General features: G+C 44.9%; 1 protein-coding gene across 1 annotated transcript; it reads left to right on the forward strand.

Annotated features, from left to right (window-relative positions):
• The first annotated feature begins 2,064 nt into the window (after window positions 1-2,064).
• Window positions 2,065-8,559, forward strand: LOC112237785 (jmjC domain-containing protein 8). Its single transcript, XM_042313803.1, has 9 exons — window positions 2,065-2,262; window positions 2,429-2,524; window positions 2,679-2,727; window positions 2,831-2,927; window positions 3,064-3,132; window positions 3,312-3,431; window positions 4,126-4,193; window positions 7,179-7,310; window positions 7,926-8,559. The coding sequence occupies exons 1-9, from the start codon at window positions 2,174-2,176 to the stop codon at window positions 8,004-8,006; spliced, it is 801 nt and encodes a 266-aa protein (XP_042169737.1). The 5' UTR covers window positions 2,065-2,173; the 3' UTR covers window positions 8,007-8,559.
• Window positions 8,560-12,026: the final 3,467 nt, after the last annotated feature.

Consider the following 12,026-nt stretch of genomic DNA (forward strand, 5'->3'; position numbering starts at 1 on the left):
ATCACCAGACCCCAGCTTCTGCCTGCCATCATTCTCTGCCCCCATCATATCCTGATCCTGTTTCCCCTACTGTATCGCCTGCCTCCACCATTAGTGCACCAAGCCCTTTGCCAGCACAGAGGGATAGGCCAAAGAGTGATATATGCTTCTTAGTGTTCATAGCAATGGTTATCAACTGTACCACAGAGATGGAACTTAAGTCACAAAAAATAGATGTTGTGGTGGCAGCTGCAGAGAAGTACTTAGGTGTACAAGACTTGACTTTAGAAGAGTTAAAGGGTGTGTTGAGTGGTGGTGTCCCATCCTCCCAGGCTGTTGACATGGTGTAGGACCAGATAGGTTTAAATAGTGGAATAGGGTGGTGAGTTTTTAAGTGTAGAGTTACAAAGTATAATGGATTTATACTCCAGTCTATTTGGTGGCGGTAATGCAACCTACAGTATATTGGATGTTAACTGCCATTAAACCACATCAAAGAAGAAGAATATTCACACCTCCCATTTTCTGATGAGTGCTTTAGTTGTTCTTTTTCAGTGGGTCACAATACAAATAATCAGTGTCAACAAAGAACCAGTATCATAATAATGGTTTAAGAGATCATAACTGCATCACAACCTTTTGTTTCACAATAATAGGTATACATATTTATATTTCTTTGTTTATGTACCTGCATAAAGATTAGTTCCCGGTTGGGATGTGTTCAGTATAAGCACACTAAAGCAAAACGTTTTGCAACAGGAAATTAACATCTAGTTCAGGCATATAAACGTCCCTATTTCACATTAGAAAATATTTTTCACCTACTGAACATGGCTATGAAAATGCACACAGGCGTACACACAAACGCATGGCGTCTCTTAAAATTATTTTAAGTGCCATCAGCAATCCTCCCATCATTTAAGTAGCCTCTGAATGGAACTTACTGTACAGGTGAAAGCCCTTTTATACACTCTTAAAGATGAAAATCCGCAGTAGGGGAAACACTGCCACTGTCTGCCCCACAGCCATTGTAATTGTTTTAGTTTTATTGACAAAGCAGAGCTGGTGCGCTTTGTGCAAAAAAAAAAGTTTGCATTACATATGTTGCTATTCTATCGCTGGTGCAATGATGCCCAAGGGGAAATAACAGGGTTTGTTGTTTGCAGTAACTTCTTTGTTGTTGTAATATCCCAGAAGGGCAGTTTCATCAATAAGGATTCCAGCTTTAAGGAATAAGAACGGGTCTGAAATGTGTCAACCCAATCATAGTCTTGCACTACCAAGTCTCGTTTTCACTGGCTTTTGGAACAAATGTAAACAGTATTTCTTGAGGGGAGGACAGCTCATAATAATGGCTGGAGTGGCGTATAATGGCTGGAATGGAGCGAATGGAATGGTATCTAGCTCATGTTTGATACCATTCCATTCACTCCATTTCAGCCATTATTATGAGCCGTCCTCCCTTCAGTAGCCTCCACTGGTATATACAGTACATAGAATCGGAGTTGTCAACTGTGATTAAGAGGTCTTGGAGTGGGCAGGCCTTCCTCGGGAGGAAGAGCAGCTCTCTCCTCGCCTTGTCAAGACTGAGCTTGAAGTGGTAGGTAGGCCAGAAACCCAGCCGAGATACGTGTCACCACATGGGTGTCAGAGGGGAAGAAGGGGAAAAAGAGTTGTGTCATCCACATAACAATGTTAAAACACCATGTGAGCGTATGCAACAGAGTTAAAAAGGTGCCGTAAGCCAACTCCACAGCTAGCTCGAAATGTCGCCAATGGACATATCAAATTAGATATTTGTTCTATAGTTACAGTGGCGTCAGGGAAGAATGTTAGCAAACCCTAGCCCATTTCCTAGCCTCAACCTAATTCTCTTTACCTGGTTATTTAATTACCTAATCTGCTGTAAATTCTCCTAACATGCTACGAAAGATCACTTCGGACATTAGCTGCATCCCGTCTAGCCAAAAACAATACACATTGTACTTTTTGTAGATCCCTCCATAGACAGCTCGTTGGTCAAATGTGATTGGTCCATATGAACACTACACTTCAGGAAGAAGGAAATCAATAGCCAATGGGCATTGGCACAACCGGCAGGAGCAATCTAAAGCCTTTCTATTAGAAATACGTAACGTCATAAAGGTATACGGACATGAGGCGTACTTGCGAAGCACTGTAAAGCTATTTCCATATGGAATATAAACTCGGAATACAAGTGTTTCTCCTATTGTTTTGGAGATCGGCTTCAGATGCACTGGTGTCGGAGAATGACGGAGGCTGGTGAGTGGTTATTTTAGGATAAATTACGTCTTTGACCATCTATAAATGACGGCTAATTCTATTCTTATTTTTTCCACAGATTTGAACTTTTAATCTATCTAACTCTTACATGCATTCAATAATACTAGTATTCGTATCCCAAAAAGCATTTTCCCCTCGCATGCAGGTCGTCAAATTCAGAATACAGTTTGACTGACGAGGGTCCTTGCAACATTGACATCTGGGACAAAGCTTCGTTATCACATCGCCAGTTTATCCAACAGTACGTACTGTAGTCTATTTCATGTCTTCAGCCTGGGTGTGTTTGTAGTCTGTAAATCATTACACTGTGTGTGTTCTGCACCCATACCTTGGAAACACCTCTTTTCTATCTAGTTTTGCACCAGTGTGTGTAACACACCTCGTTTTATTCCCAGATATGCCTACTCCAAACCAGTCATCCTGAAAGGTTTCTCTGACAATACGGTACGTGTGAATCAAAAAAGCAATTACAAAAATCAACTTGTCTCATAGGCCTTACTATCAGTATAGCAATGGGCTCTGGTGAATGTAATTGTTTTGTTTTCAGAAATTCCAGTTCTTGTGCTCCAAGTCGAGCCTGCTGCAGCAGTATGGAGAGAGGATGGTGAGGCTCAGTACTGCCAACACCTACTCTTACAGGAAAGGTACACACACACACACACACACACACACACACACACACACACACACACACACACACACACACAATGTAGTCATCCTAGAAGGTATTCAGTGTTCTCTATTTGTAGTACCTTACTTTGCCTCTTCATTATCATTCAGTGGATGTCCGGTTTGAGGAGTTTGTGGACTTGCTGCTGAGGCCTCAGTCTATGGACACACTGGGCAGTGGTGAGTTTGCTGTCTGGAACACCTAATGGTTGTTGTACAGTACATGAGCTTAACAGACAAACCATGATCCATAATACAACATGTTATGTGATCACGCTGAAAAGTCAAAGCATTAACAGAAGCAATGTAAAGTTCCCACAGCCACACATCCTGTATCTCACCCGGTCTCTCTTTGACAGACACTCTGTATTTCTTTGGGGACAACAACTTCACGGAGTGGCACTCTCTGTTTGAGAACTACAAGGCACCACGCTACATGCTGCCTCACACCACGGGGGCCTACAGCTTCGGGATCGCAGGTTAGTGAATCTGTATGGCTGTTAGTACAGCTTCCCACAGTTGTGTTAAGTTGGCTGGATGTCCTTTGAGTGGTGGACCATTCTTGATACACACCGGAGACCGTTGAGCGTGAAAAACCCAGCAGTGTTACAGCTCTTGACACAAACCGGTGCACCTGGCACTTACTACCATACCCCATTCAAAAGGCACTTAAATATCCTCTGAATGGCACACATACACAATCCACGTCTCGAGGCTTAAAAATCATTCTTTAACCTGTCTCCTTCCCTTCATCTACACAGATTTGAAGTGGATTTACCAAGTGACATCAATAAGGGATCATAGCTTTCACCTGGTCCGTTCGTCATGGAAAGAGCAGATGTTCCTCATGTTTGTACACAGTGTATAATATTATTATTATTAATATATTGTGGATTACACTATACCAGGGTCAAGGGTTGGATATCATGTCGTACAGCTGCATATGGCGTTACCATCAGTAGCAGGGCGACTTGTACCGGACACAGAGTACAAAGCAAGAGGCTAAACTGATGCATTAACTGCAGCTATCAGGTTGGCAGAGAGCTGAACAAACCTCCATGCACACTGATGTCCTCTTCTACATACAGCCAGTTACTGTGGTGACTGTAAAGAACAGGCTGTCATCCTCTGTTGAAGCTTACCTCCTGTGCCTTTATCTACCCACCCAACCAGGCCCGGGAACCGGTGTACCCTTCCATTGGCATGGACCTGGCTACTCTGAGGTCATCTATGGCAGGAAGGTAAACAACACATTAACTGCCGCCTATCAAAGCATGGTCCACCTTATGCTTCATCTTTTCTCCTAAGAATATCTTAAAATCAAGTCAGATTTATTTAAAGTGCATTTCACATGAGTCACAACACACTTTACATCAATAAAACAACAATAGGGCCTTGAATAATGGGGAAACGACAAACAAAATGAACATGTTTCAAATACAGCTGTCCCAGCCTCCCTAATGACACCTGGCTACAGCTGTCCCAGCCTCCCTAATGACACCAGGCTACAGCTGTCCCAGCCTCCCTAATGACACCTGGCTACAGCTGTCCCAGCCTCCCTAATGACACCAGGCTACAGCTGTCCCAGCCTCCCTAATGACACCAGGCTACAGCTGTCCCAGCCTCCCTAATGACACCAGGCTACAGCTGTCCCAGCCTCCCTAATGACACCAGGCTACAGCTGTCCCAGCCTCCCTAATACAGCTGTCCCAGCCTCCCTAATGACACCAGGTTACAGCTGTCCCAGCCTCCCTAATGACACCAGGCTACAGCTGTCCCAGCCTCCCTAATGACACCAGGCTACAGCTGTCCCAGCCTCCCTAATGACACAGCTGTCCCAGGCACCAGGCTACAGCTGTCCCAGCCTCCCTAATGACACCAGGTCAGCTGTCCCAGCCTCCCTAATGACACCAGGCTACAGCTGTCCCAGCCTCCCTAATGACACCAGGCTACAGCTGTCCCAGCCTCCCTAATGACACCAGGCTACAGCTGTCCCAGCCTCCCTAATGACACCAGGCTACAGCTGTCCCAGCCTCCCTAATGACACCAGGCTACAGCTGTCCCAGCCTCCCTAATGACACCAGGTTACAGCTGTCCCAGCCTCCCTAATGACACCAGGCTACCTGTCCCAGCGTCCCTAATGACACCAGGCTACAGCTGTCCCAGCGTCCCTAATGACACCTGGCTACAGCTGTCCCTAATGACACCAGGTTACAGCTGTCCCAGCCTCCCTAATGATACCAGGTTACAGCTGTCCCAGCCTCCCTAATGACACCAGGCTACAGCTGTCCCAGCCTCCCTAATGACACCAGGCTACAGCTGTCCCAGCCTCCCTAATGACACCAGGCTACAGCTGTCCCAGCCTCCCTAATGACACCAGGTTACAGCTGTCCCAGCCTCCCTAATGACACCAGGCTACAGCTGTCCCAGCGTCCCTAATGACACCTGGCTACAGCTGTCCCAGCCTCCCTAATGACACCAGGCTACAGCTGTCCCAGCCTCCCTAATGACACCAGGCTACAGCTGTCCCAGCCTCCCTAATGACACCAGGCTACAGCTGTCCCAGCCTCCCTAATGACACCTGGCTACAGCTGTCCCAGCCTCCCTAATGACACCAGGTTACAGCTGTCCCAGCGTCCCTAATAACACCTGGTTAATGTTAACATTGGTCCAGCTCCAGTAGGTAGGCTGGTGTAAGCCTGAATTCAGGGTAAGCCTCAACATCTACACTACCTTGTAATTGATGCTGTTAGCCTTAGCACGCTACACTACCTTGTCATTGATGAGGTTAGCCTTAGCACGCTACATTACCTTGTCACCGACTCTCTTCTCTGTATACATCAATGAGGTCGCTCTTGCTGCTGGTGAGTCTCTGATCCACCTCTACGCAGATGACACCATTCTGTATACTTCTGGCCCTTCTTTGGACACTGTGTTAACAACCCTCCAGGCAAGCTTCAATGCCATACAACTCTCCTTCCGTGGCCTCCAACTGCTCTTAAATACAAGTAAAACTAAATGCATGCTCTTCAACCGATCGCTACCTGCCCGCCTGTCCAACATCACTACTCTGGACGGCTCTGACTTCGAATACGTGGACAACTACAAATACCTAGGTGTCTGGTTAGACTGTAAACTCTCCTTCCAGACCCATATCAAACATCTCCAATCCAAAGTTAAATCTAGAATTGGCTTCCTATTTCGCAACAAAGCATCCTTCACTCATGCTGCCAAATATACCCTTGTAAAACTGACCATCCTACCAATCCTCGACTTTGGTGATGTCATTTACAAAATAGCCTCCAATACCCTACTCAACAAATTGGATGCAGTCTATCACAGTGCAATCCGTTTTGTCACCAAAGCCCCATATACTACCCACCATTGCGACCTGTACGCTCTCGTTGGCTGGCCCTCGCTTCATACTCGTCGCCAAACCCACTGGCTCCATGTCATCTACAAGACCCTGCTAGGTAAAGTCCCCCCTTATCTCAGCTCGCTGGTCACCATAGCATCTCCCACCTGTAGCACACGCTCCAGCAGGTATATCTCTCTAGTCACCCCCAAAACCAATTCTTTCTTTGGCCACCTCTCCTTCCAGTTCTTTGCTGCCAATGACTGGAACGAACTACAAAAATCTCTGAAACTGGAAACACTTATCTCCCTCACTAGCTTTAAGCACCAACTGTCAGAGCAGCTCACAGATTACTGCACCTGTACATAGCCCACCTATAATTTAGCCCAAACAACTACCTCTTTCCCTACTGTATTTAATTTATTTATTTTGCTCCTTTGCACCCCATTATTTTTATTTCTACTTTGCACATTCTTCCATTGCAAATCTACCATTCCAGTGTTTTACTTGCTATATTGTATTTACTTTGCCACCATGGCCTTTTTTTTGCCCTTACCTCCCTTATCTTACCTCATTTGCTCACATCGTATATAGACTTGTTTCTACTGTATTATTGACTGTATGCTTGTTTTACTCCATGTGTAACTCTGTGTCGTTGTATGTGTCGAACTGCTTTGCTTTATCCTGGCCAGGTCACAATTGTAAATGAGAACTTGTTCTCAACTTGCCTACCTGGTTAAATAAAGGTGAAATAAGTATAAATAAAAATCGATGCTGTTAGCCTTAGCACGCTACACTACCTTGTTGTAATTGATGCACGTCTGTTAAACACAACAGTATGAGATACATTTTCATTCTCCAACCACCACAGCGCTGGTTCCTGTACCCCCCGGACAAGGCGCCCCATTTCCACCCCAACTACACCACCCTGTCCTGGGTCAAAGACACATACCCTTACCTGCTTGAGGAGAAGCCCATAGAGTGCACCATCCGGCCAGGAGAGGTCAGAAAACTACCATTAAGGCTGTGTTAACAAGCAAGCCCAATTCAGATCTCTCCTTCCGTCTACTAATTAATCTTTTGACCAATCAGATCAGCTCTTTTTACAATAATTGGTCAAAAGATCAGAATTGGTCTGCCTGTGCCAACGCAGCCATAATAGATTAGACTGTGGTTGAATATCGGAATACTTTTAACTGTCATCCTTCCCTCCATCTACACAGGTCACTAACATCAGCTAAAATAATGTTGTATGCATTTTCCAACATAGAATGAGGATAACAATCAGAGGGGTCATCATTTGGAGGAATTTCCACCATGAAATGTTAAACACATTTATCAACCATGGGTCACTAACATGAGCTAAATTTACTTTTGAGGCCATATTTCTTTTTGAAATTTCAACTATGGAATATTTTAAACACTTAATATTTTTTAATCAACCATGGGGTCACTACGTTTGAGGCAAACATGACTTTTGAGCAATTGTTTTCACTGAATTGGAATGATGGGCTGCATTCAGATTATTTCTTGCCTTACCAAGGCAAAGCAGGAAGATAATAATATCAAGTATTAATGACTTGTCACTCCAATGTCACTGACTTTGTGTTGCTGATAGGTGCTGTATTTCCCTGACCGCTGGTGGCACGCCACGCTCAATCTGGACACCAGTGTCTTCATATCCACGTTCCTGGGCTGACCCTGCAACAGACTACGGGTCATTGCCCCGTGACCAAAGCCCTGTTAGAATACTTTCAACATTCATCATTCCTTTTTCCCCTCTGAGGAAATCATAGATTTCTTGCACAGTTCAACACCCCCTCCCCTCAGATAGCACAGTTCACACACACACACACACACACACACACACACACACACACACAGTGGTTCCTGATTAGTGAGGGGGAGCAGGAAGGATGCACTTTTCAAAAAGTATCATGTCAACTGAAAACTGCCCCAAAAAGTCATCAAAAGCTATATTTCCGTTGTCGTCATAACTACTATGTAGATCAGTGTTCCATCTGTTCAGAGACAAAGAAACAAAGCGGTCAAAGACTATTGGAAGGTCTACTGACCAATAGGAGATGAGTGTGGCTTGTTCTGACTGTATTCCCTGGAAGTCACACACTGTTTTCCTGCCTTTCCACTCCTGGGACTTTCCCCATTGGTTCCATGGTACCGGGCCAACTAGGGCAAATGCAGCTAATATATTTGACATTTATTTTTAAAGAAAATAAAGTACTTGAAAATAAGATGGACATTTGTATCTTGATTATCAATGTAAACACTGCAGCCTCTAAGTTGTAGCCTTTATTGGAACACTTGTAGACAACAGCACAACAGTGAAATAAAGAACATTCACAGTCCCAATGAGGCTCCAGAGAAACTGGACTGTACCCAAGTTCCCACCCCACTCTTAGGAGGAATCGGGGTCTAGGGGGAGAGGAGTATGTCCACACCCCCATCCCACATAAACACACCCCTACATGTACACAATATTGATACTCATGACTGACTAACACAACATAACTGTGCATCCTCATATCCAGCAGAGGGTAGGAATATACAGGTTCATTTCACATTCAATCCTTTTCAGTTGGTAAGTCAAACAGGGTCATATGATTTCTGAAATGAGAAGAGGAAACTGTTTGCAGCAGGGTTGAGGGGTCAAATTGAAAATTACTTTTTTTTTTTTTTAAATCAGGATATTTTAACTTATGAATTTGCATTCTAAAATCGACAATTGAAAAATGTAATCGACCCCAACCATGCTTTGCAGCCATTGGACTAAGGCTCTAAGCTTGGAATCATTAAAACAAAAGAGCAGTAAGTTATACTGAGGAGAAGACAGCCCTTCTCAAAGCCAATCAGATGACTGACTTCCATATTCTACTTCAAACTCCACTTGAGGCACAGACAGGACACCACCTGCAAACATTCAGCGACATGTAAACCAGAGAAAACACATTACAATTAAACACAGCCGTCAAAAACACACCTGTGACTCACACAATTTTAAACCAATCTTTTTAAAGAAAATTTGGAATTGGGTTTAATTAATTGACTGGAATTGAAATAGAAATAGACCCCAACCCTGACCCCTACTGCTACGCACTTCCCCATTCATTAGCGCTCAGCTCTGTATGAGCCAAATGAGAGGCAACAAAATGGTGGAAACTCAGATGGCCAATATTAGAGACGTCCTTGGTCAAAAAACAACCCTTTGTGCAAAGCCTTGAATGCTCTTCCCAGACCCTTCCATCATATTGATTACACATAGTGCTTCCCTGCATACTGCAAAACACTGAAGATGAGGGCTTGGGTTCTTTCTATATTATACAACTCATGCTTATACAGTCTTTTCAGCCCTCCAAGAGGATATAGAGAAGTGCTGCATTGTGGTGGTAAGAGATCAGGTTGGGTTTAAAATTGGCCCATCACTCAAGAGGACTACATTGGACCATCTACAAGCCACTCAAGAGGACTACAATGGAGAGTGGCGAAAACATGGCGGTGCCTCAGACAGTCCTCTTCCCCGTAGAAAAGGAGATTTAAAATAGAAGACAAGTTGTGGAGCATCACCACAAGTAGAGTACATTTAGCCCTGATTGGTCAATCGCTGCACTTGTAGACTCGAGGTCTAGGATGTGATTGGGTTTAGGAGTCTGCAATATGATTGGTTGTTCTGAGAGTAACGTTCAAGCGATTGGCCCAAGGTGTTGGGTACTATATTCTGATTGGGTCCTGTTGTTGGATGATGTGCTCTGATTCGGTGCAATGTTTGCTAGCGTGTCCTGATTGTTGGGTCTGACTAGTAGGAGCAGCTGAGAGACACAAAATAAATGGGGGAACAAGGATGTAAACAGAAAGAGATGTATAGATCAACAGGAGATTTAATGGCAGTCCTAGTATCAGTCTGTGGTGTAGTCTCAGTCCTAGTATCAGTCTGTGGTGTAGTCTCAGTCCTAGTATCAGTCTGTGGTGTAGTCTCAGTCCTAGTATCAGTCTGTGGTGTAGTCTCAGTCCTAGTGAATGTATGTCAGGATGTGGTGTAGTCCCAGTCCTAGTGAAGGTATGTAGGTCTGTGGTGTAGTCTCAGTCCTAGTGAAGGCATGTCAGTCTGTGGTGTAGTCTCAGTCCTAGTGAAGGTATGTGAGTCTGGTATAGTCTCAGTCCTAGTGAAGGTATGTAAGTCTGTGGTGTAGTCCCAGTCCTAGTGAAGGTATGTAGGTCTGTGGTATAGTCTCAGTCCTAGTGAAGGTATGTAAGTCTGTGGTGTAGTCTCAGTCCTAGTGAAGGTATGTAGGTCTGTGGTATAGTCTCAGTCCTAGTGAAGGTATGTAGGTCTGGTATAGTCTCAGTCCTAGTGAAGGTATGTAAGTCTGTGGTGTAGTCAGTCCTAGTGAAGGTATGTAAGTCTGTGGTGTAGTCTCAGTCCTAGTGAAGGTATGTAGGTCTGTGGTATAGTCTCAGTCCTAGTGAAGGCATGTCAGTCTGTGGTGTAGTCTCAGTCCTAGTGAAGGCATGTCAGTCTGTGGTGTAGTCTCAGTCCTAGTGAAGGTATGTGAGTCTGGTATAGTCTCAGTCCTAGTGAAGGTATGTAAGTCTGTGGTGTAGTCCCAGTCCTAGTGAAGGTATGTAGGTCTGTGGTATAGTCTCAGTCCTAGTGAAGGTATGTAGGTCTGTGGTATAGTCTCAGTCCTAGTGAAGGTATGTAAGTCTGTGGTGTAGTCTCAGTCCTAGTGAAGGTATGTAAGTCTGTGGTGTAGTCTCAGTCCTAGTGAAGGTATGTAAGTCTGTGGTATAGTCCCAGTCCTAGTGAAGGTATGTAAGTCTGTGGTGTAGTCTCAGTCCTAGTGAAGGTATGTAGGTCTGTGGTATAGTCTCAGTCCTAGTGAAGGTATGTAAGTCTGTGGTGTAGTCTCAGTCCTAGTGAAGGTATGTAGGTCTGTGGTATAGTCTCAGTCCTAGTGAAGGTATGTAAGTCTGTGGTGTAGTCTCAGTCCTAGTGAAGGTATGTAAGTCTGTGGTGTAGTCTCAGTCCTAGTGAAGGTATGTAGGTCTGTGGTATAGTCTCAGTCCTGTAGGTCTGTGGTATAGTCTCAGTCCTAGTGAATGTATGTAGGTCTGTGGTGTAGTCTCAGTCCTAGTGAAGGTATGTAGGTCTGTGGTGTAGTCTCAGTCCTAGTGAATGTATGTAGGTCTGTGGTGTAGTCTCAGTCCTAGTGAATGTATGTAGGTCTGTGGTATAGTCTCAGTCCTAGTGAAGGTATGTAGGTCTGTGGTATAGTCTCAGTCCTAGTGAAGGTATGTAAGTCTGTGGTGTAGTCTCAGTCCTAGTGAAGTATGTAGGTCTGTGGTATAGTCTCAGTCCTAGTGAAGGTATGTAATAGTCTCAGTCCTAGTGAAGGTATGTAGGTCTGTGGTATAGTCTCAGTCCTAGTGAAGGTATCCCGGTGGTGTTGCCTCAGCTTTAAAGTGCAGATCATACTTGTTTGGTTTGTTGTCGTCTTTTTATGTCTGGTTCATCTTTTGGAATGATTCCAACTCCCTCTCTCTCTCTCCCTCTCCCCCTCCCCCCCCTCTCTCCCTCCCTCCCTCCCTCCCTCCCTCCCTCCCTCCCTCCCTCTCTCCCTCCCCCTCCCCCTCTCCTCTCCCTCCCCCCTCTCTCCCCCCTCCCCCCCCCTCTCCCTCCCTCCCTCCCTCCCTCCCTCCCTCC

This window comes from Oncorhynchus tshawytscha, unplaced genomic scaffold (assembly GCF_018296145.1).
Source record: "Oncorhynchus tshawytscha isolate Ot180627B unplaced genomic scaffold, Otsh_v2.0 Un_contig_5651_pilon_pilon, whole genome shotgun sequence".
Lineage (NCBI taxonomy): Eukaryota > Metazoa > Chordata > Actinopteri > Salmoniformes > Salmonidae > Oncorhynchus > Oncorhynchus tshawytscha.